General features: G+C 39.3%; 1 protein-coding gene across 1 annotated transcript; it reads left to right on the top strand.

Annotated features, from left to right (window-relative positions):
- The first annotated feature begins 13,150 nt into the window (after positions 1–13,150).
- tbxa2r (thromboxane A2 receptor) lies at positions 13,151–24,208 on the top strand. Its single transcript, XM_083970981.1, has 3 exons — positions 13,151–13,360; positions 17,540–18,419; positions 22,072–24,208. Exons 2-3 carry the CDS (start codon positions 17,622–17,624, stop codon positions 22,390–22,392), a joined length of 1,119 nt encoding a protein of 372 aa, XP_083827107.1. The 5' UTR covers positions 13,151–13,360; positions 17,540–17,621; the 3' UTR covers positions 22,393–24,208.
- Positions 24,209–24,385: the final 177 nt, after the last annotated feature.

Below are 24,385 nucleotides of genomic sequence, written 5' to 3'. Positions count from 1 at the left end.
TTTCATACATACCGTGGTCATTCATTTTGTTAGATATCCACTATGATCTAGAATATACCTGTAAATAAACAAATATATAGATTATATGTATTTGTATCATTTGACCCTCAAGATCTCATACTTTAAATGGGTAAAGAACTGCAAGGATTTGGGGTTCTGCTCATATCCGACTTCCTGGTGTTTGTAAAGCCTGTTTTCTCTCCTCCTTTCTCCAGCCCTGCTCCCTGGTCTTTAATTACCACTTGCTTTTTTTCTGCCTTTAATTTCCCCTGTTAGCAGTTAAACTGGGAACCATGCCAGCAGCTGTTGCCACACCTATTGCCTCAGTGAGGGCATGAAATCAGCATCAGTGATCTGCTGAGAGGTTAGCCCACTCTACTAACTTACCATTTGAATTGCTAATCAACCATAAATTCAAGGGTCTGTTAAATTACTGTGGACAAGATTTTTTTTTTTTGCCCTTGCAATGGCGTGAGTCTATTAGAGATAATATGGACTTCTCACTATGAGACTGAAGCAACCCGAGGGGTTTAAGACCTGATAGTGTTTAAATGATTAGACATGCCAAGTCCTTAATTTTCCACAAAAAAGGCTACATGGGTGTAGATTCTAAATTTCTCCACTACTGTGAGAAACAATAGCACTCAAACGTGTTCTTCATTCCCTTAAATTTTCTCACAAACCCTGAAAGGTCCCTCAGCTGTCCGACTGCCTAATATGCCAAGGTATTAACCACAAATATATCATTGGCTGATGGACAAATGCAGCTATGCTAAAGGCCACAAATAGTTCAGTTGCAACACGACATGTTGATTTATTTTCTTCCTAATGCATTTTTTTTAAGCCTTGTATAGAACCATTCTCTGTGTTTATGTTCGACCATGTTTCGTTATGGGATGCAGAATGAAATCAGGACTCACTGAAACGGCAGTGCGGTGCAACCAAGGGAAGACCAAGACAACCAAAAAAACTTGCTGCAAATACACATTTTCAGCACATCATTTCTGAACAGTGGGAACCTTGAGATGTTTCATAATGAACTAAAATCCCAGACTGAGGACTTCTGGAACTCAAAAAGACTGGTAAAAGGGGCCCATGCCAAAACTGAAACCGTGGAAGTCTTTGGAAGCTTGTGCAATGTGTTACTCTTTTGACTTCATGTAAAGATGCTAGACTTTTGAAAACAGCCGCCAAATTTACCGGAATATGTTGCCGAATATTTGGGGAGGGGGAGCGGGACTAACAAAAAAGAACAACACTAACAAAAAAATGACATCAAAAAGAATAGAACATATACAGTACATACCGACAAAATGAAAAAGAACCCAAACTCAGCAAAATAGTTTTTCCTTTGTATGAGGGCCAAGTGCTATCACTTTCAAACTGTTACTTCTAACTGAAACAATAATTGGTTTAAAGCCACTGTGTATGTAGATATGTTGACTTTGTATTAAAGAAATGTTGTCTGAAAATCATCTCGCCTGGTGTGATTCTTCAAGACATCTCTCATCTTGCCTCTCCATGTGTGTTTAATATGCATATAGGGGTTCTACTTGAATTGTACCATTTGTCCGCTACAAGAAGCACGTATAGGACAAGTAAAGAAGCGCACAAATGGCACATTTTCTTTGTTGGTAGATGCCTTGATTAGCTTTCGTCCTATATTTATCCACCGGCCTCTCCACAAACATATCCCAATGTGTTCTTAAGCCCCTCTTCAAGCTTGATAAATGCCACCCACATTGGCCAATATTGGTGAAGAGGCAAACCATCACCTAGTGGTATTTGCTCTCTCATCCATCTCCAAGTGTGGCTCTCCAGATATCTGATAACATCAAAGTAAAATGTCTGCGAAGGAAGGGGTGTGTATTCTACCAAACCTTGCCACACTTGCCTTTCATCAGCATTAGATTAGAGCCTGTAAATGACAGTGTGATTATAAGATATACCGGTACATGTTATACAATATTTACTTGGTATCGATACCAACCCAAATGTGTGAAGTATACAGAGTAATCTTAAAGTAATCTTAAATTAACGATCCTATATTTTAAAGCCACACATTTATCTTCCCAAAAAATGATCTCAGTGTTGTTTTACATCTCTTCTCTCAGGCTTCTTGCTGAAACACTCACAGGTCACTAAGCCTGTAAGGAGAGACTCTCTGAACATTTCCTCTGATGGGCTGACTTTCCTGAGTAAGCAAATACAAATATAGCAGATTTTCAAAATTCAAGACAAACCTTTTTCTGCAAAGCTTGACAGTGGGTCTGGGTGGGCTTGATGATTGCTTTGTTATGACATCCCAAAGTTTCACAAGTCCTATAATATAATAATACATAATAATATAGAGTCTAGGCATGCTTTGTTATAATAATAATAATAATAATAATAATAATAATAATAATAATAATAATAATAATAATAATAATAATAATAATAATAATAATAATAATAATAATAATAATAATAATAATAATAATAATAATAACTCGCTTTATACAATAAGGAGCTGTAGAGAAAAACCAGAATTTTGTTATCAATTGTAAAGGTCTTTATTAAAAAGTAAGTGGGTATAGGTTGAAATTTAAAATGATTCCCTTAGTTTTAGTCATATGAAATGAGAGTGAAGAAACTCTTGGTGTAGTGAGCCATCCTGATATTTTGAGCACTCAAACATTGGCTCCCTGAGGACTGCACTGTTCATGATCATTTGATTCACACACGGAGCCGCTCCTCATCACCTGAAACGGCAATTTGTGACAACATTGTACAAGAAGTCGGACAAAGATTGTCATTTATTAAAGGGTAATATACGCCGAATGACACCCCGTTTCAAGGATGATGTTACTAATTGTCTGCTCACAGAGCTGTGTTTCAGTCCATTCTTTTCTAATAGTGGCGAGCCAACAGACCGAGTGTGAGGGTAGGCGAGGAAGTGAATTAGGGCGGTGATTATGCAGTGATTCAGACAGCAGCTCATTAGGACCCAGCTAAGCAAGCAATCAACGAATCGATGTGACAGTGGACCCAAAAGCCACAGAAATTTGTAATAAATGGCAAAGCGATAAATTGGATTATCCACAGCCCCGTGGCCAAGCTCTTTCTGTTTCAAATGATAAATCAATCCAATCATGCCACACAAAAAAAGAAGCCAGAAGAACCAAAAGAACAGGCCTCAAGTTGCACCGGCTGCAGAGGTTATCATTCTGAGATGGTCTTTGTTAAGGTTGTGGCTTTCCAGAGGTCATTTCTGTATGAAATTCAGGGCTTTAAAATATTCATGACAGACCATTAGGTGTTTATGACCATCTTTTATAATAAGAGATTTACCGACATTTGAACCCCAGCCAGAATAGTAAAGGTGTCAGAGGAGTACCATACCACATGCCTACTGATTCACAGAGGAGAAGGCTGCTCTGCCCTGAGATCTTGATAATGTAAATGAGCAGCTGAGGAGCTGTAACAAATAAATAAAATGAAAAGACAGCAGTATCTCTTCTTACCTCGGGGTATGTTTTAAGTACAAGTGATGGATCTACTCCATCTACCTGTCAAATCATTATCACTGAATGTCACTTCCATGGCTGAAGCACAGGCTGATGAAACGCCATCATGATATTGATGAACAAAGACGGACACGGATCAATAGAATGATGGACAGTTAAGATATACACATTCCAACCACATGATAATTTAGGAATACAGCTAGTAAAGATTATCTCACCATTGTGATTGTACTTTGAATCAATCCTCTAAACTGTTCAGACTGAACACGGCCTCTGCCATGAAGAAAAAAAACATGGCAACTTAACTTTTCTCAAATGCCTTTGCTGCCATCTGCAGGATATTGTGAGGTACTTAACCACGCTGAGGAGCTTTTTGCAATCACCTAAATTACAGATTCATATGGATGATGTATAGATGTAGATTTGCTCTCTTTATGCTAAATAGACCATTATGGCATGGGACTTGTAATGCTTTTAGCAGATACAATTAATTTTGATTCACCAACAAAAGTAATCTGTACATTTAGACATCTTATATTGATGAAGTAAATATTTATGGTTTTAACAGCAAATTAAGCTTCATTCTGCTGCCAGATATTTATGAAATCTGAGTACTGAAGGTGCCTTGTGTGGTGTAAATGTCCCGTATTTTTTATCCCTGCTGGGGACTGACTGTTTGAGCATCTGCCAGCAGTAAACGGTGGCATTTTAAAATTGTGCATGACTCCTGCATTTATGCCCTTGTGCTGTTATTTTCGATAATCCGTTTTATGTTCCCTACACCTGTCTCTCTGTGTCCAAGCAGGGCTCTACCTCTGACTGATTGCTGCTATTAAAACAAGTCCCGGCTGTTGCAGAGGGAAGACGGGCTTCTCTCTCATTTCCCCTCTCACTCCAGCACTTTCACCTCCCCACCTACTCACTCTCTCCCCCCTCTCCTCTCTCTTTCCTTCTTTTTCTTTCTCTCTCTGTTTACATTTGACACTTAGCCATGCTTGTGGCCTCATTCTGGTTCTGCTGCTGAATAACCAATCCAACACTGGTGGAGAGGGAAAACTGTCTACAATACAGGATGGACTGCTACATTAAAAAAAAGACATTCATGGGCCCCCCCAGAATTAATCTTTTTTTCATTTACACCTACAGGTCAAATTTTTCACTACTAAAAAAAATTCATGTGTAAAGGTGAAAATAATAAATCACTTCACAGTCACTAAATCAGCATCAAAAATGCCTCTTGACTGCTGTTGCTGGTGCCATTACTCTTCACTTTCCTATAATCCCATACTGTAATGACCTACATAACCTTGACCAAGTAGTTAAGTGTGTCTTAAGCCTATACTAGTGTGGTTGTCCATATACTCATTCTTAAAGCATTCTTTAGCAAGGTGCTTGATCCATGTGGATGCAATTTTGGCTCAGTGGCATGAAGAAAGCCACATCTCCCCTGTCAAGTGTTTTTTTTTTTTTCTTCTATGCATGCCCATACAAGGACAAGGAATGTCTCTTGCAGGAATTAGTTCGATAATGACTTGGTTTGGATTTAGAAACACTTGCCATCCCTGGCCTACAAACTCCAAGATCTTTTAAATCTTCAAATATTTGTCCTATTTGTCCAGAAACCGTTCTTCCAAACAGTTGTTTCTAAAAACTCATTTAGACATGGTCTCAAATTTCAGCTGAAACAGTCAGTTCATCACAAAATAGGCTTAGTACCATAGGGATAATGGCTCTGTAATGGGAAACAGAGTGTAAGAGTGATGGCAGATATATAAAACCTGACAGTACTATCTGCTCCATGATGCTCTCAAGTGAATTCTACAGTAATGATTAAGGATACATGAAACCATCTGCACTTGAATCGTTAAATCTTCTCAGTAAACATGTCCATGAACACAGTTATTAAATCAGATTCCAGCACAGTCAAGAGCTGGGAAACTGGGTTAAGGCTGCATAGTGATGATAACTTGTTATGATTCTAGTTTTACTAACACATGTTCAACCTTTTTACTTGGTGCATCCACACACTGTTTGCAATTTGCACAGTCAGCCCTTAACCCACGAATATGAGCCACAGAAAAGAGGGTATTTGTCCCCAAAGTATGGGTCTAAGGGCTCTAATCAGTCTGTGTGTGATGCTCTTCATCATCTCATCTTCAAAAATATGCAACGTACTACATGCGTTGTCATGGGATCTGGTTGTACGCTAAAAGCTTCATTACAGCCAAAGACATTCTTCTGGTAATGCTGTAATCACCAAATCAATTTGCTCAGATCTCAATGCAATGTAAGGTCCAATAGGGTAACAAGCCAGACAAATATATAGTCTCCAAACATACACCAAAGGTGAGCAGATTTTTCAGACTGTAGATTTTAATGAGTGTTTACACTGAATAATTTAGCTCCTGACTTTATCATTTTCCTTTGAACTCCTCATTGATCCTCATTGGCTTATTTATTTTTCATGGACTCCGAGTTGTCTGCCCTGCTGTTTAGTTATTTGTGTGAGTTGATATGCTGTAATTAGCATTAAGAAGACCTCTTAAGGAACAACAAGATAGGGAGAGCACAGCTTAGTCATGTCTCATTAAAGAAAGAAGCACATCCTCCTCTGTTGCACTGACCATGCGGACGTCTGTGACACATTAAGTGTGGCCTTTGTGTTTCTGTTGGACTGTCAGAGCGTGGGATTTTGTTAAGGACAAGGGAGAGTGATAAACAGCTCCCCAGTGGGCCAGCAAAGTTGCTTTGTCGCTATTGTACCTCATTCATAATAGCTACAGTATATAGGACTTCAGGACTGTCGGCACAGTTCCTCAAGGTAGGAACTCAAAAGGCAAAGGTGGGAGGTGGATGAAGTTACAGGAGAATTTTATGCACAGTTATTCCTAAAGTGCAAATGCATTTTCAAAACAAAAAAACAGACATGTGATCCCTCAACATGTCTACCTCATTGCAAAAATTAGTAAAATGGCAACACTGTGGAGTGTATTATGTCACATACCCAAAGATACCACCTGAAAAAAAAAGTCTCCCAGTTCACTGAGACGGAGCCTCATCATCATGTCCTCGCCGTATGACTCACTCTCTTCACATTGAGTAATTGGCCTCTACACTTCTGTTTCGACATGCCTCCACAGATGGATGGGAATGAAGTGAGAGGAGACCTTCTTTTTGCAGCTCTTTCTCAAGGTGCTTTCATGTCAACGAGGAGCCTGAAAAGAAATCATCTGAAACTCTTTCAGGCATTTTCCTGGGAACATATTGCTGAACACATTGTCGCCTTGCCTCCCGTTTTTAAACACCAGAGCAAAAACGTATTTCTCGTTTCCTGCACGGCACCCATGGAGGCATTTGCCACAGGTATGACCCTCTGGCTGAGTTCAGATAAAGTTCAGTTAGTTGTTTTCTCAGGGAGCTATGGTGTTCTGTGTCTGAGTGCTACACTTTTACAGCTCATTAGAGAAAAATAACAGAACAGCATGCTTGGGGCTGGTGTTTATAGATGGATATACTGTATGTCAGATACGGAAATAATAGATTGACTCTACTATGTGTATGCGTGTTTGAGAGAGAGTGTGTGTGTGTTGATTTGTCAAAATTCAGTGTGTGCATGTTTACTTTATATTTGGTTTATCTAAAGATAACAGTATTAATTACTTCCCTCTGCTGCTGTGCTTTACACTCATTAACTTACACTTATTTGTGGCTGGGAACTGTTTTCTCTTCCAGCTGTTGAAACGCTCCTGTTTTATCAGTGAGCAGCTTCACTGGTGCACTCTCACTCCTTGGTTTTTAAAGACACAAACATTAGGAAAGTGACATCACCACACTGATTTAACAGCATCTATCTATCTATCTATCTATCTATCTATCTATCTATCTATCTATCTATCTATCTATCTATCTATCTATCTATCTATCTATCTATCTATCTATCTATCTATCTATCTATCTATCTATCTATCTATTTGTGCCAAGAGAGTAGAATATGAGTTATGGTGCCAATTGTCCTACTATGTGTAACAGGGGTTATGCATACGATTATATAATTACACAAAATGTATTTTTTGGTTGTACTTTTGAAAACTTAAAATGACCTATAAAGTATACTTTTATAAACTACTGTAAAATGTAGACTAGAAGTATATACTTAGTACAGTAGGAGTATATAGATGAGTGTACTTGTTGTATACTTGAAAGTGTACTTTTGTAAACTTAAAATGACCTATACTTGTAACTTACAATGTTCCAATTTAGTCCGAAGAAGTATTAAATTACTGTAGTATACTTTCTAGTATGCTACAAGTACATAGTCCATAGTATAGGCTACTTGCTATACTTATACTTATACTCAAGCATACTTACTGTAATAAAATGAACTTCAAGTATAGTACTTTTTGCTAAGGGTTATGCTAGCGCTCTTGCCTTTGTGCTCTGTGGGAGAGGGGCTCGCTTGAGGGAGGTCATAGCAGATCATTTATTGTTTTTGTTTCATCTTTGTCGTCAGATAATGAAGATGCTTGAAAGAGCTGTGATATGGTCTCCTCCCTCGCAGAAGAAGAAGAATTTCACCGGTTACTATGGTCCGGTCTGATGTTGCATAATGTTGATGGAATCACTCAGAATCCTTTTAAGGTATTAGCTGCATTGGAGTGTAATTAACTAGACATGGTTAGCTCACAGACAGAGAGGGTCTGATCAGCTGCAAAGAGAATGATGGAAAAAGAGTAAACTGTTTCCTGTGCAGGATGGTGCAGGGAGTCTAGTGCACGTAGAGTTATGTATGTTGAAAGGAGTTTCCAGCTGGTCTTTAGTAAAACAATGGTTCCAATATTCAGTTTGCAATGGCAATGATATCAACATGATGATGGAAGAGGGTGAGTTTGCAGGTAAGCTGGTTTAGATGTCTCAGATGAGTCTGTCTCTTTTTTCTTCTTTGCACTGATCACTACTGAACTTATGCTATTGGACGTAGTGTACTCTAATTTGTTTGTGTTGAGAAAGTAAAGACAACAAAGATTACAGATATGTTTACATCTCTCGACAGCCTAGCAAGGAGGGTCACTGCTTTGTGTACCAAGTCCTATTTTTCTCCCTAATTTTATGACAAAGTATTGTTAGCCTTGGCGCCAAAAAGGAGGACTGTGGAAGCCTGTGGAAGCCTGTGGAAAAAATGTGATTCTTTAATCAAGCGTGGATGTCTTCCATCTGTGGAAGTGTTTTATTTTTATTTTATTTTATTTGGCTCAGTGTTTTTCAGAAAAGCTCCTCTGTCAGTCAGTGAGTTATAGCTTGAGGTCAGTTGGATTTTTAAATAGGCTTTAAGCAGAATATTAGTAGTTTGAGATAAAATGCAACTCTGACTCAATAAAGTGCAAGAATGACTAAGAACAGTTGACCTCCATTTCGCCTCTCTTTTCCTCTTGCCTTGGAATCTCAGCCTCCTCAACCTCAACATATCATCTACATCTTTTTTTTTTTCAAAGGAGGTTAAATCGAAAGCAACTGGACTTAGTTATTTGTCTAGGAAGACGTTTCACCTCTCATCCAAGAGGCTTCATCAGTTCATGTACGCATCTGACCAGGCTGGGACTGGACCAGTCCCAGCCTGGTCAGATGCGATTCGATTTAACCTCCTTTGAAATACTATGACCTGGGCAAATGAGAATATGCACTAGATCATCTACATCATCCATTTTTATAACAGTTGATTCCCTGGCGTTTGCTAGACCTTGCAGCTTGTTTTTGATGAATTACTTGTGGTGTTCTTCATGTTTGCCTGCTGATGTAGTGCGTGTAATGTTCCTTTGATGTGCATTTCTGCGACAGGTGGATACAACCTGACTTAAAGCAGAAGTGAGTGATATATTTGTGTTAATATAAGTCTTAAATAGTTATATCTTCCGACAGCAATCACTTACATAGAGTGTTTGGACTGAAACACGGGTCTCTCAGTCCCTCTGCTCTGCTCTGAGCCGAAGAGAAAACATTTATCGTATCCTACTGTTTTTATCCAATGAGGAGAGAGAACGGCATGCAGGGCTGTGTGTGCAGCCAAGGAACGCCGTGAATGTGGTGACGTAGCGACGAGGACTGTTATGGTGCGTTCAAGGAAACTCGTATTTTTCCGACCGTGAAGTGGTACCAGTTCGATCTGGTACGAGTTCACCGGTCGGAAGTTACGAGTGGCCGTTATAGTGACTTTCACCGGTAAAACAGGTCGGAAAAACACGAGTGGGTTGCCTGGAACGCTACAAAGTCGTAAGTTGTGACTTGAAGCTGTAATTTACGATTTCAAAAGCCTGCCTGGAACGCAGCATTAGCGAAAACGACCGGATCACTCACTTCTGCTTTAATCCACGGCTGACTGAGATCAACTAAGTAACAAATGGTTGACTGATCTCAGCCTGTATAAGCTTTGTGTGCACCGTCATGTCAGATATACATTAAGAAGTCCTTTGGTGATATGTCGCTTTACTAAACTGTAGCGTTTTGAAGGTTTGACTTAATGTGTGTCTGCACCACAGATAGTAAATTGTGCTTTAACAACCTTAAACCTACACCATCACTTGCTTTGGGAACCACATTTTACCGACAAACTCTGATTTGAGGATAGAGTGGCGACCTGAGGACATTAACCCCCAAACCTTTAATGCAATTAGCTACCAAATGGACCAATTCATGAATTGAGCGATAGGCCTGGCTACATCTTTTTTCTGTTGATACAAATTTGGTGTAAAAAAAAAAGTAATATCATCAACACCAACAATAACTAGTCTATTTGTTCCTTGCTAAATATGGTAAAAATAAATTGTAGTGAGGCAGCTAAAGTGTAGCTTTTTAGCTGTGTTTTGGAATTGGGAAAGGAGCTAGCATCAGAAACACAGTGCTTCTGTTTCAGTTGCTGGACCAGGTTTGTTGTTAGCTCTAGAGCAGTGCCCTACGGCGAATAATTTACCTTGGGTGGTGCGATGTGATTGAGGTGCTGCAGAGACTTTCACTTTTGTTGATCAGAGCAGCCATATTGGATTTTGAGGTCAGGATTGATGAGATTGCTCTGAATTTAGAAATTGAAGGTCAAACCTCAGTGTGCTTTCCATTTAAATTTTTTGGACCATGCTTCTCAGAAAATCCAATTCCCAAGTTCAGATAGAACACACTGTCACATGTGTAGTCATCTCAAGGGAAACAGTGGCTTGATTAAGGATGTTAAAGGGTAACTATGCAAGTCAGGTTGCTCCTACTGGCCATGTGCATTTGTTTACAATGAAGTCAGCCAGAAATCAGTCAATAGAGTGTAGATAACTTTATATATCATATACAAAGTTACAACGTGTATATTTGTGTAGTCTGTCATAAACAAAGGATGGTTACGGGGTGTGTTTGTGTCGCAGTGGGCAGAGACGAGAGCTGGAACAGCGGGGCGGCGGTGCTGATCTTGCAAAGTTGTTTTTCAGCCAAGGGATGCTACGTATGTGGAAGGCATGAGCCTCCATTCTCCCTCTTAACAAGTTAAAAGTAATTTATTATACCATCACAATTAGTCCAAAGCTGTTTAAAGCAGAAGTAAGCGGAATATTTGTGTTAATATAAGTCTTATAGTTATATCTTCCGACAGCAATCACTTACATAGAGTGTTTGGTCCGAAACACGGGTATGTCAGTCACTCTGCTCTGCTGTAAGCCGAGGAGAAAACGTCTTGTATACTTCCTTGTATCCTACAACCTTTATCCAATGAGGAGAGAGAACGGCATGAAGGGCTGTGTGTGCAGCCAAGGGATGCGCATGAATGTGGTGACGTAGGGACGAGGACCAATAGATCCATGACGAGGGCGGGGACTGCTAACTCCATCGGCTGACAAGAAGTTAGCCACTTACTTCTGCTTTAAGGTGAAAATGTAGCATAGTTAAGTTAAAAATCCTGCATAGTTCCTCTTTAAAACGTAAAAAAAACTAATGAAAAATTCAGTACTGCAGATGGATAATTGACTTTTGACTTTATAGTCACAATCCATGCAAACAAATAACGACTATGTTTACAGATTAGGCTTTGTGAAAGGAAGGGCAAAACATAGTCAATAGTTAATGTAATTAGATTCAGCCAAATTTTTCTCACTGTGGTGTCTGTCATAAACTAATTCACAAAGAAAAGCAAACCATTATACTGTATGTCACATAATGTGCACTACAAGCTAGAGATGGTATTCACCCCATTAGATCCATAAATATTTAAAGTAAAAAGTGCTGGTTGCTTCAATTGTTGCTTTACTTTGCCATTCATCTGTTTTCTCCCAAACATCTTCCCTGATATATCCATTGTGAAAGCCCAGAGGATTCTTTAACTGGAATGAACTGTATTTATCCAGACACCCAGGCGTACCTCAAAGCCTTTCATCTACAACATGGGGAACAGATGAGGGAATGTGAGTTCTGCAGGAGTAGAAGAGGAAAACAACCACACTGGTAAAGTAAAATCAACCACTGTGTGGAGCTTGAGTCCAGAAGATTGTTTGTTGTACTCAAGCTCTTGCCTTTTTTTGTTATCCTCCTGGTTGAGCTTTGCAAGTCAAATTTGGCTGATGTAGCTACTTACATGATAAATGAGCCTGGAACAAAGACAGTGTGATGTCTCCGTGGTCTGCAAATGACCATAAATACTGAAATCTTTAGTGTATTGTTCTACTGTTGCTATTTTGACTTAATTGTATTCATTCATTCGGGCTTCTGACTTTAATTTAGCAAAAGACTGCCCAATTAAACAATTTCTAAATGTACTAGAGATAAGAATTATAAGAAAAAATGTCAGACTGTTCATAACATACTGTATGTTATTGATGTTTGTGAAGTCATGTTGTCCAGATTGCGATTATGATCTCATGGTCAGTGTTGTTCCAGTATCGGCCCTATTCCCAGGCTCTTATCAGGGAGAACCACTGAGGCTGTCATTGTTTAGATTGTCTTGTTGATAAATTCCTGCAGTTGTTGTGGTGTTGAAAGTCAAATGCATTGTAGACTGTGGTTAGCCTTCATCACTTCCTTCACCACAGTGGACATAATGAAAGACACTGTATATACTGTAAGTGATCATTTTGTTTGTGTGTGCATGTTTGTGTGAGAGTGAGAAAGAAATAGAGTCGAGAGAATTATTTGACCCTTATGCACACATGTCATGCAGCTGTGGATCATGAAGTTAGTCAGTTCTGAGAACAGCACAGATTCTGCACAAAACTTGTATGAGGTCAATCTTTAGTGTCCACAATAGAGGCTGACTCCTTCTTTTGCTAAAGTCTGCAAAAGCCTTTACTATATTAACTTTCCTTTAAATCATCATTAACTGTCTTTCTGTGCAGTGCAAAAAAAAAACATGCTTTGGTGCAATGACTTATCTTCCACTGATCACCCTCTGCAGCCCTTAGGACAAACATTTACACAAGTATACTCACATGTAAGAATTAGAAACAAAACATAAGACAACACCAGCCCCTCCTCCCACTATGCACTACTTACTGTCTCCACTTTGATGCATAATGGCCTTTCTCTCCGGTGGCAATCATTCCAGAGCCCTCCCCTTTTGTCTTCCTGGGAGGGGTGAATTGGACTAAAAAAATGCAAAACTGGAGGGGAGAGAGGAGAATGTGCAGCAGTGAAAGAGGATACAGCCGGGGGAAGGGAGTAGGTTCTGCTAACACTCTGTAGTTTGTATTTCCATCAGATGGGGTGTACGTGATTCCCACTTCTTAGTGAGTTCATTCTTGGTGTTGAAGTAAGTGCAGAGAGATGGTTTGAATGGAGCAGTGCAAACCCTCCAACTGAGAGTCAACTTCATCCCTAAACACACTTCTGCGGTGGTAAGACCTTAATTTACTTACTTCAAGTTAAATTTGCATACCATTTGTGAGCAGCAACAAACTGCTTCTCCGGGAAATATGAAAGGCCAAATAATACTTTAAATGTAGGATATGCAAACTGTGGAGGAACCACAACATTTGGGAAAAGGAATGTATTGTTATGAATTTATAGCTGTGTGGTATTTGTGCATTTGTCTAAACTACTCTTATTATTATTTGATAGCATGGAAAAAGTGATGGTTAAAAAAGAAGCCATTATCACAAGAGTCTGCTTTGTGAAGACACATGTTGCTTTTTGCCAAGTTTGTTGTGGGAAACTGTGGAGAAGAGTTGGAGGACAGTTTCACACCGAAATACTAAATTCAACCATACTGAACTGGCAATGGATAACACAAGATGCATCATCATCAACTTAGTGAGGCATAGTCACCACAGTTGTTATAGCATGAGATGTGAAATATGGATCAAGGTCACTGAATGTGATGGAGCTTGTGTAAATCAGGCTCATCAGCACCATCATGAACATTTTTAATTTGGTTAATTTGTAAATAATCATCGATATAAATTGAGTGGAGTTGTAATTCTCAGTTCTTGGTGCAATGATTGGACGGCTGTTACATCTAGACATATGTGTCATGACTTTGAATTACAAAGCAGATATGGATATCCTGGACCTGTGTTAAATGGCCTTGTCAACCTTTACATTATTCAAAATGCATTATTGCATATTGAGTGCATTGGGGAGAAAGATAAAAATGATAATGCCTTCAGTTTTTCAGCCTGTTTTGTTTTGTTTACCCCAAATGAGTGAACAGGACAACAACCACTTAGTCAAGTCAAGTCGGCTTTATTTATAGAGCACACAACAAATGACCAAATTATGTGCAAAACAAGAACAACAATGACAAAAGAATATAAAAGACAGAGAGAAAGACAGAGAGAAAGAACATTTAAAAACAGTGGGTACAAAAAAATAAAAATCAGAGGATGATGGAGTTTAGGATCAAGTGGACTGAATGCAAAGGAATTTTGCTCAGTGATGTTAGTGCCATCAGCTCTACTTCTCTGAGATCATGTTCTTGTTTCCCTCCCTATCACCCTATCATTTATTGTTCAAGTTTCTTTAAATCAGTGTTTTCAGCTTTGATAAGTAATGCAAAAACCCTATTAATATGAAAATGATTTGCAATTACAAACATGGAAAAGATATAGTGCGCAAAACACAGCACTAGTACTGATGTTTAGCAGACTGTGCCAGAGTTTTAAAAATCATTCTGCCTTCTACCACTCAAAAAAAAAAAAAAAAGTTCCCTGGAATCCCCCAGCTGAGTTTGGGGACACATCTGCACTGATGCTATTTCAATCAGGACAGACTATTAAGAATGGAATAAAACAGGCTGTGAGGCAGAAAGACATTATTGTGTACAAATAACTTGGTGCTTAGGCCCCAGGGAGTAGATCAGCTTAGAAGACAGATCAATGGATGTGAAGCTTCTATCTGAAGAGGACTTCCCCCAGGCCTAGACACTGGTGGTGGTAGGGATGACGCCTCCTGACATGGAAGCATCTGGATGAAGATCTTGGATCTTGATTGAGAGGGTGGAGGGGAGGAGGTGGGTTGAGAATTTTTCGTGTGCTGGATGACAGCTGGGTCTGGGAGAGAGAGTACTTCAGTTAGGACCACCTTGTCAAAAATAATCTTTATTTACTTGCACAAGTTTCATTTGGCGGTATGGTACTGTTCTGGGACCCCCTGCTTTTCCACGCGCTTCCAAGCACACCTTCCTGCCCTTTATGAGGCATCATGAACGGCATAAGCAGGGAGCGCAGCAGCAAAGAAAACCCAGACAGAGCAGAGCAACCAACATGAATACAAGAGGGGCTGGGGTGGAGGTGGGTTGCAAAAGTGCCAGCAGAGGAAGCAGGAAAAAGGGTCGGGCAAGAGCAGAATAAATACCCCGCTCTGAATGCAGACACACAGAGTCAGTTGAGCCATCAGCTGATCTGCACCGGTGATGAAAGCTATGCTGTTAGAGCTTGACGCCGTGGCCTGCCAGAACTAACGACTTGATTTTTAAACATGACAGCTGAAAGCTGATTGGAGAAGGAGAGAAGGTGGTGGATTGAGATTGGATGAAGACAAGTGATGAGGTGTGGATCAAGAGGGAAGCGGGAGAGATTAAATAAGACTCAGTGAGCATGCTTGAAGAGATAGTCTTCCTGACTGAACTTTCGCTAAGCTTTATTTTAGACACTTAGCATTCCCCATGCCATTCAGAACACTGATCTCAATTGAGGTTCCATGGTTTCCCATTAGCTTGAATAGGAAGCCATCTGACAGCCTGAATGATCCAATTTTGAATATGACATATTGATTGTAGAGGCTAACAGACTCTTTTGGCTAATGTTCCTTTAAAAGGGTTTTCAGGGTCACACGAGAGCTGGCGCCAAGCCTCATGCTAGTATTCTCTGGAGATGAACAGACCTCATTATAGTTTAAATAGCTTTTAGTGGAAAATCCAAGGTTCTTTCTTGCTTCCTACATATTAAAGTTTTCTACCTTTTGGAGAATATGAGAATTAGACATAAACCTGCTCCACTTGCATTGCTTTTAGTTAGTAGCCTTTTAACCTACAAGTAAACTGATATGCATTCAGTTTATTTTTTCAGTTTGTTTCATTTTTGCTAATTGAATAAGTAATATATGGAGTCTACTCAATTGCAGAAGGCAGCGTTTTCTCCAGTTAGATGCAAATGTAACTGTATCGCAGTACTTCACTTCACTAGGCTTAAACCTATGACTGAGGTGCCTTTTGAACTTAAATTGATGTTTGTTCTCTATATGTTCCACACTAATAATTCAGGAAAAAATAACAGGTCACCTAATGGAATTAAGTCTGTGTTTCATGCTCTTTCTTCTAAAGTGCTTCTGCCTTTTAGATCAAGTTACTGAATGCATGACCCTCAGTCACTGTACAAGGATGTCCAAAGTCCAGCTTTCCGTCTCTTTAATTAAAGCATAAACTATAAACAATAGAGTACAGGAAATACTTAGACAAGAGACAAAAAAAATCATATGGGGGAAATCCTGCAACATGACATGATTCCTGGGTATTGACAAGACTGACTAGACTGGTATGTTTGTTCCTGTAGTCCTTGCTGAGATGCTGATGCACTGATACATATTTCCTCTTTCCTTTGAGTTTCAACCATCTTAACATTTTCTGTTTAGATCATAAAATGTTAATTTATTTATTACTTTATCTAACTTCAGGTTGGTATCATCAATATCCATCTTCCCATGAAACTGAAAGTACTGGAAAATGATTTTCATGTTTGTTTCTTTCTGTGGTTCCTGTTTATTTCCCTTTGTCTCTTATTTCATCCTCATGTCCAACCTAGCATACTTTCACTTTGCTTGAACCCGGACAATCTGACAGGCCTTTTGAGGGCTGACCACTAGGGACATCATCCTAGTCTTACAGTGACAGTGTGTGTTTATTTCCTGTGAGTGCCTCTGCCAGCACTGTTCACACAACTATATTTCCTGTCAGGATGTGCCTGTTGTCCGTCTCTCGCCCTCTAATTTGGTTTCTGGATCATTCAGTTGTTGTTGGCAGTTGTGACTGCCAGCGTACGTTTGTCAGTGTTATGTACTATATCTGAGCTATTACATTGGCTTTCTATAGGTTCTGTACAAAATTTACCTTCAAATGACATACTTAAACTCTTGTCAGACTGTTGGCTTTTTTGCAACTTGCTTATCCGTCCATCTGACCAACCCATGTTTCTTTCATGGTCAAACTTTACTGCATTAGCCTACTCATCCTCTCAGCAAATACTTTGATGATTAATACAACGATGACCAATAGACATGATGGCATTATATAGTAAAACAACACATTTTTATGGTTTTAATATATGATACTGCAATGGACTATTAACCTGTAAAGAGTTTTTCTGTGGGTAAACCAATTTTCAGGACCAGTAATTTTGCATTATATTGGATCTGGATAGGTAAACACATTTAGAAATAAATTACATTACCAAAATGTACTGTTGATAAACTGTAAAAGTGCCATAAAAGTTCCCACAACACAACAGCATTTAATTTGTGTTTTTTGATTGTCTATTGTGGACAGTGTCTTAAAATTTAACTTTTCACTTTTTACTTTTAAGGTTGAAGAGAGAATGAAACTCCTCTGACTGGTGTCCCATCCTTCCATCTCTGAGTCATCTGACCCTGAACCTGCTGGCCACCATGAATGCCTCAACCTCACCATCTGCCAACAACACTCCACTATGCTACTCCATAAGCAGCCCTCCATTCAACTACAACCTCCCCATCGCCTCAGCCTACTATTCGTCCATATTCACCATTCTGGGTCTCCCCTCCAATCTCGTCGCCTTCATAGTTCTCGTCAAGTCCTTCAGGCGGACACACAGCCGCTCACGCTCCTTCTTCCTGGTCTTCCTGGGCGGCCTGGTGGTCACTGATTTCATGGGTCTTTTAGTCACAGGTTCCATCACCATTTCTTTCCATATTACGCACTTTAATTGGCGCAGTTTAGACCCTAACTGTCACTTCTGCAACTTCATGGGAATGTCCATGGTCTTCTACGGACTGTGCCCATTGTTGCTTGGTGCCGCCATGGCTGTGGAGCGCTTCACTGGCATCAACCGTCCATTTGCACGCACCGGCAGGATGCCCAAAGGACGGACAATCTCCATGGTGCTGATGGTGTGGTTTATCGCCGGCTGCATCGCATTGCTACCCCTAACGGGCATTGGGAGCTATCACATCCAGAAACCCGGCTCCTGGTGTTTTTTCCTCATTAGCGCCAAGGGAAATGACAAGATCTTCTCTCTCATCTTTTCATTGGTTGGGTTGATGAGCATCACTGTGTCATTTCTGCTGAACACAGTGAGCGTGGTGACTCTGATCAAGGTGTGCTGTGGACAAGGCAGAACCCAACGAAGTCGAGATCATGAAGTGGAGATGATGGTTCAACTCATTCTGATCATGGTAATTGCATCTATCTGCTGGTGCCCCCTGCTGGTGAGTACATCCTATGTTTGTGCATGTATCAAGTTAAGATCATCAAATGCTGCACTAATTTACACTAATTTACCAGCGCTAAATATGTTAAACTTAGAACAATATAAGGTGTGTTCCCACTGTAGGAGCTTTCCAGGAATCTTTTTAAAGGAACAATCTGCATTACCTTTACAGGCTTAAATTAAAGCAGTACTAAAGAACTTTCAGTTTTGGTTGAGTTTGGCGGCGCCTGTGGACCAAAGCGGTAGTGTTTTGCCTGAAGGAAGACTCCATTTCCCATGAACACTAGCGTGAAGCCCTGTAAATATCCTGCATTAAAATTAACAAAAGACATCAAAACTAAGTTTCTGTTTCCAGTGGATCATTTCAAAGTGAAAACACAAACATAATCCATTGCTAAAGTGCTGTTTTGCCTGTTCCCTCCTTGTTGTGACTCGCAAAAGTGAAAGTGAAGGAAGACTCCATTTCCCATGAACACTAGCGTGAGAGCAGGGTTCCTACCATGCTCCTCAAAGCTGCTTAGTGCCAGAGAAAGAGATACAGACCCCCTCAGGCCATGACAGAGGTGTCATTCAACTTGTTGTAAGTCGATGTATCATCACAAAAGTTATGAAAATATTTTATGAAGGTTGAAAAGTTCCTTAGTGTTGGTTTAAATTCAAGGGTAATTGATCTACTCCCTAAAAAAGTCCCTGATTGGGCAGTAGTGGTAATATATTTTTGGGGGTGTGGTCTGCAGTGCTTGGCAATTCTGATTGGTTGAGTACTCCTCACATTTTATTTCACCTGTCACATTTAAAAGCCCACAGCTGCAAGCTAGCTGCTTTGTTTTCATTCAGGAGGACTATTATTTTTCATCTTGGTTAGAGATGTAGAAGAAAAGCCTACAACAGATGAACCAACGCCAAACCAGGCACAATTAACAGCAGCACAGCTTGAATCCCTTTGATGTTAATAGACTGACTAGAGTGTAGCACAAATGATGATGCTTTTATGGCCTATATGTTGTTGTATTGGCTTTGTCTTCTTCTTACTGCCACCCCCTGGATTGGACAGAACACAGGGGGAAAACATTTTTGATTGATTCTATTTTAACTTAGTGTGTATCTTTACCTTAAAACATTTAGGGTTATGGTTATTTGTGGCTGATACAGAGTATGACACATCCCTCAGCTGAATTCGATCAATTAGAAAAATTCTATTGTCCATGCACATTGAAATCAACAGGAGAACCCGCTAACTGACATGAAGCTGTAAAATAAATGGGGTACTCACAGCCTTTTATTAAGCTGCCATGGGCCAGCACTCCACAGAAATTCCACAGGCCTTGTTTCAACCTGTGTAAATGAGCGTGGGACCTCGGTAATTATAGTCTGAGGACTGGAGCAGTGTGTGTTGTGTAGTGATAAGACCCATAGGGGGATGTGCCTTCTACAGCTGGAGGCAGAAGGGAAATATCTGTATAATCTTCGTTTTCCTACATTTATTTTACATGTTGTTATCAAGTGGGTATAAATGTAAACATGAATGTCCTGCAGAGAGAATACCCACAAAACCATTATTAATACTATTTTTTTTTTTTAATTAATCATACGCATATTTTGATTCAGCAAAAATGTTTTTTTTTTTAACTTTCATGAAATAAATTATCAGCATCACTTATAAAGTGATTTATGGAAAGATTTAAATCATGATATTGGATTTTTCAGGTATCTGGAAGCTCCCAACACTAATCCTAGCTATCCAGCTCTTATTCTTATCAGCACTGCCCTTTAAATGTTCTAAGTCCTAAGCTCCTTTTCTTCCAACCTGGTATCGGGTTACAAATAGGTTGCTTTCTGAAGTGTTGTCATTAAGCATTTGTCCACGTATGTCATTTGACGCCATACAATTTATCCGTTGATTAGTCCTTAACAGCCTAAAATGACAAAAAAAACGTCAATACATTACATGCAAAATATCCTTAAAAGTGATGCACTATTCATATGCTATCGCACAGTAGTACATGTTCTTCACCTTCTGACTGTGTGCTACTGTGCTTCATTTCTCATTAGCAATGCTTGACCTCACATTTGCTGTAACTATGCACCCATAGTCTTTTGAGGAATTTTAGAAACCTTTCAGTGGACATTAATCAGACAAAACTTTTAACACCATAACAAACATTTTTACCATTTTATCAGGTTGTCCATGTTGTCATGATCTGATGTGAAGTTTCAAATGATTCGTAATTAAGAGACTTTAAATTCCTACATGAAAGCATTTTAGGAATTGAAAACGAAGAATAAAAAAAAGTCCGACTCTGGTGCCTAAAGTTAAATTTTTCTTGCAGTCCTGTCTAACTTCAGCTGTGTGACACCCTGCACAGATAAAAATTGTGGTGAGCGCAGTGACTGGTGTTGCTGTGACACCTGACAAGCTTTTGTTCTTCATACGAATGGCCACCTGCAATCAAATACTTGACCCCTGGATTTACATCATGGTTCACGTGTGCAGACTGAGGCGAGTAAAAAGTAAAACAAAAATGCCAAAAGTCTACCTTAGCATGTCCTAAACCTTTTCCAATGAAACTCATGGAAGAATTCATCTCTGTATCACAGCTTACCCAGCGCCTTTCAACTTGTATTCTTTACCCATAAACTCACAGTATCAGTAGCAGGCATGCTTCATAGTTCAGTCGGTGTCTTATCTGGGTTCTACTGCTGTGTATCTCATTTCATTTCATGAGCTCATAAACATTTCACTGGGATGGTTTTGGCCCCTTCACATGTTTGTTTGTTTGTTTGTTTGTTGGTTGTTCTTGTGCCTGCTTCCCCTTCCTGAAACTAACATAGATAGACCTTGATATCTTCACAATCTGCACATTGAAGTCTAAGTTATCTATGCAAACATTTCTTCAGAGCAGAACTGCTCAAATCCTTGTGAGTTAAACATCAACAGAGTCATCCAGGTTCAGAAATTGTAATGTTCCTGCAAAAATGTAATCTAGCTGCAGATAGGCCTCAGTGCTCCAAGTATCCCTGATGGCAATAAACAAGACCATAAATGCTCTTTGGTTGTTTAAATTCCTGAAGCGCCTCTGCATCTGAGAAAGGTTTGTCGAACTAAAACTGTATTTTCTCTTGAATGCAACACTGTCAATGTCCTAGGTTACTGTTTTTCTTGCATTGTGTGGATGAATACCACTGGAGAATGGTTAAGAGCACCATCTGAATTTGGACCAGAGTCAACAATAAGCCAATATGTCATTCTGAAGAACCTTGTTAGCTTGTTTTAACCCCCAAGAGACTGCTGGGCGAATAACTAATAAGGGCATGGCTCATATAAAATGCTGCAGCTTAACTGAAGCAGGGGGATAATTGAGTGACCACTGCCTCATGAGAGACATAGCAAAGGTAGCCAAGCATTTCCCTCAGAGGATTTAACACATCTATCATTGTCTGGGTGCATTTACAAAATATTAATCAATTTAATATTTCGTCTCTCATCCCTTATCCCTCATTTGAACTCATTTCTACTACAATTTGGTCTCTTTAACCATTTCATCCAACATTTCCATTTCACCCCTCCTCTGCTCATTTCCTGCAGATTGTTTCTTCATCTGTCTGTCTTAATTTAATCTTAACTGTCCATGAATCCCTTCCCTTGCCAGATCTTCATTGCACAAACTGTGCTGTCAGGAGCCGAACTCCAGGTCAGATACCTACTACTATGGCTACGCTTCGCCACCTGGAACCAGATCCTGGACCCATGGATATACATCCTGTTTCGGAGGGCAGTTCTTAAGAGAATCTCTCCCCGTGTCGACTGGTCAAGGAGCTCCATCATGACCTTGTACCCACCCATAAGCAACACCCTGCGCAGGTTCACACGTTCCTCACTGGGGAGCACCCTGGGAAGTGAGACAGAAGACACAGGGAAGACAAATGTAACACCCCCATCTAACGTGAAACCTCCGCCTCCCACTCCATGATTAGTTGGATTTGAGCAGTTGACGCAGAAGGATGAGGGATACCATCAAAGTCACAGTATGTATTTATGCCATGACATCATCTACAAAGAGCGCATGCAAGGTTGGACCTATAATCTGAAAGGTTTTTGTTACAGTGTACATTCAAATATTTTTCAGTATTAGCAGAGACACTTTATTTCAGAGCAACATATAAAGACAGGGCAGTAAACAAGCCTGCTATCTATCAATAATAACACTCTCTCTAACCACTGTATTAGTGCTGAAGTTGGCCAAGGCACATTTGAGCTGTCTATATGCACTGCATATATGTCTATATATATATGCAGTGCTGTCTATATGCACTGCATATAGACACTGCATATAGACAGCACTTTGTACTGTTCAAGTGTTTGTATGATGTTTGACTTGTAAACATTGTATCACAGTAGATTTGCTTTTTAAGCATATGTATACTTTTTTTTAGATACTCATGTGTCACTGTCAACCCAGGAAGAGTTAGTTACTGTGGAGGTGTTTTCAGACTAATGCTGAGTATCCTTGTTCCTTTTCTGAATGCATTTAAATGAACAGTTTATAGAATATAACATACTGTTGAAATGTCTAAACTTTCAAAACCTGGAAATGACCAGTTTTCCCAGGTTTGGGATCTTTGGCCAGTTTTCCAAAAGCGAAAAAATATACCAGTAAAATGCAGTGTTAATAATGTAGATTTAAAAAAAGTGTTTGCTTGTTTGTTGTTTTTTTTACTTGGATATATTCATTTTTGCACAAAATACAATTGTGTAGACATAAATGGGTTAAAATTCCAAACTACTAGATAAAACAATAATACCCGATGTTTGGGGTTAGATATTTAAACCAAAAAAATGCCTATTAACTTAAACCCATGATATATAAATAAATCATATTAGTAATACATTACTAGTAGCATTTCCACTTTACTCTATCCCTTAGGTGCTTTGAGACTGTAAGTGAATGGACAGTCATTTATTAATAAATGAAAAGTAATGTTTGAAAAACAAGGGCCAATGTAAGTGAACAAGGTTAAGAGTTAGTGTATGAAAGGGCAAGTGTGAAAGTACTGTAGTTTTGCAGTTTGGGTGAAATTGCATCTTTGGTGAAAAATAAGCTCATGTGGTTTGTGTAATTTATTTAAGTCATTATCTGCATAAATATCTCTTGGATCCAGAGTTGCTCAGGAGTTAGGAAATATAGAAATTATATTTTAGGGGGTGGCAAGCCAGTTCCAACACATAATGAAATGTGGTTATATGAAACTAGATTCCTTCCCCTCTTTGCCTTGTCCCTTTTCTGGGCTTCAGTCCAGTGTTATTATTATTTCTCCCTTCACAGACTCTCTACTTCTCAGGCATATTTATCAGAAACATGTTTATCAGAAACAAGTCACAGCATCTAGTGACAAGATATTTGTAAAACAACATTCACTGATTACAGCAGGAATTCACTTGTTTGATGATTCATATTCAGCCATAGCAATGTCATGACAAACATTTTAGCGTTATGCTGAAACTGACTTTCTTTTGGTCATTTGTTACCAAAAAAGTCTGGATGGAAAAAGTCTACTGGATTACTGCAGTCACCCAGCTATGTACACCGATTCTGCACATCCATTGCTTCGAACACTGTATTATGACTGATGTCAGTGTGACTAGCACTCAATTACTGAACAAATTGACCTGAACAATCACTGATAATGGCTGAGATTAAGCAGTACCATCCAGTGAAAATGAAGTGTAAAGATGTCGATGAATGTGCTTGACAAAAATCGCATGTGATTGTACACATAAATAAAGGAAATAAATCTGTTAAACACACACAGACTTGGTGATTATGATTTCAACCCTTTTACTTACAGTTTAAACATGTAAAATGTGCCATACATTTTTAGATTGTCATACAGAGGTGCAATCATATACAAAGCGTTAAAACAAAACATCACTATCAGACCAATACTGATGTAGAACAATAGCCA

The sequence above is a fragment of the Trachurus trachurus genome (assembly GCF_905171665.1).
Source record: "Trachurus trachurus genome assembly, chromosome: 4".
Classification (NCBI taxonomy): domain Eukaryota; kingdom Metazoa; phylum Chordata; class Actinopteri; order Carangiformes; family Carangidae; genus Trachurus; species Trachurus trachurus.
The sequence above is the reverse complement of the archived record's forward strand: the minus strand, read 5'-3'. Positions and strand labels throughout refer to the sequence as shown.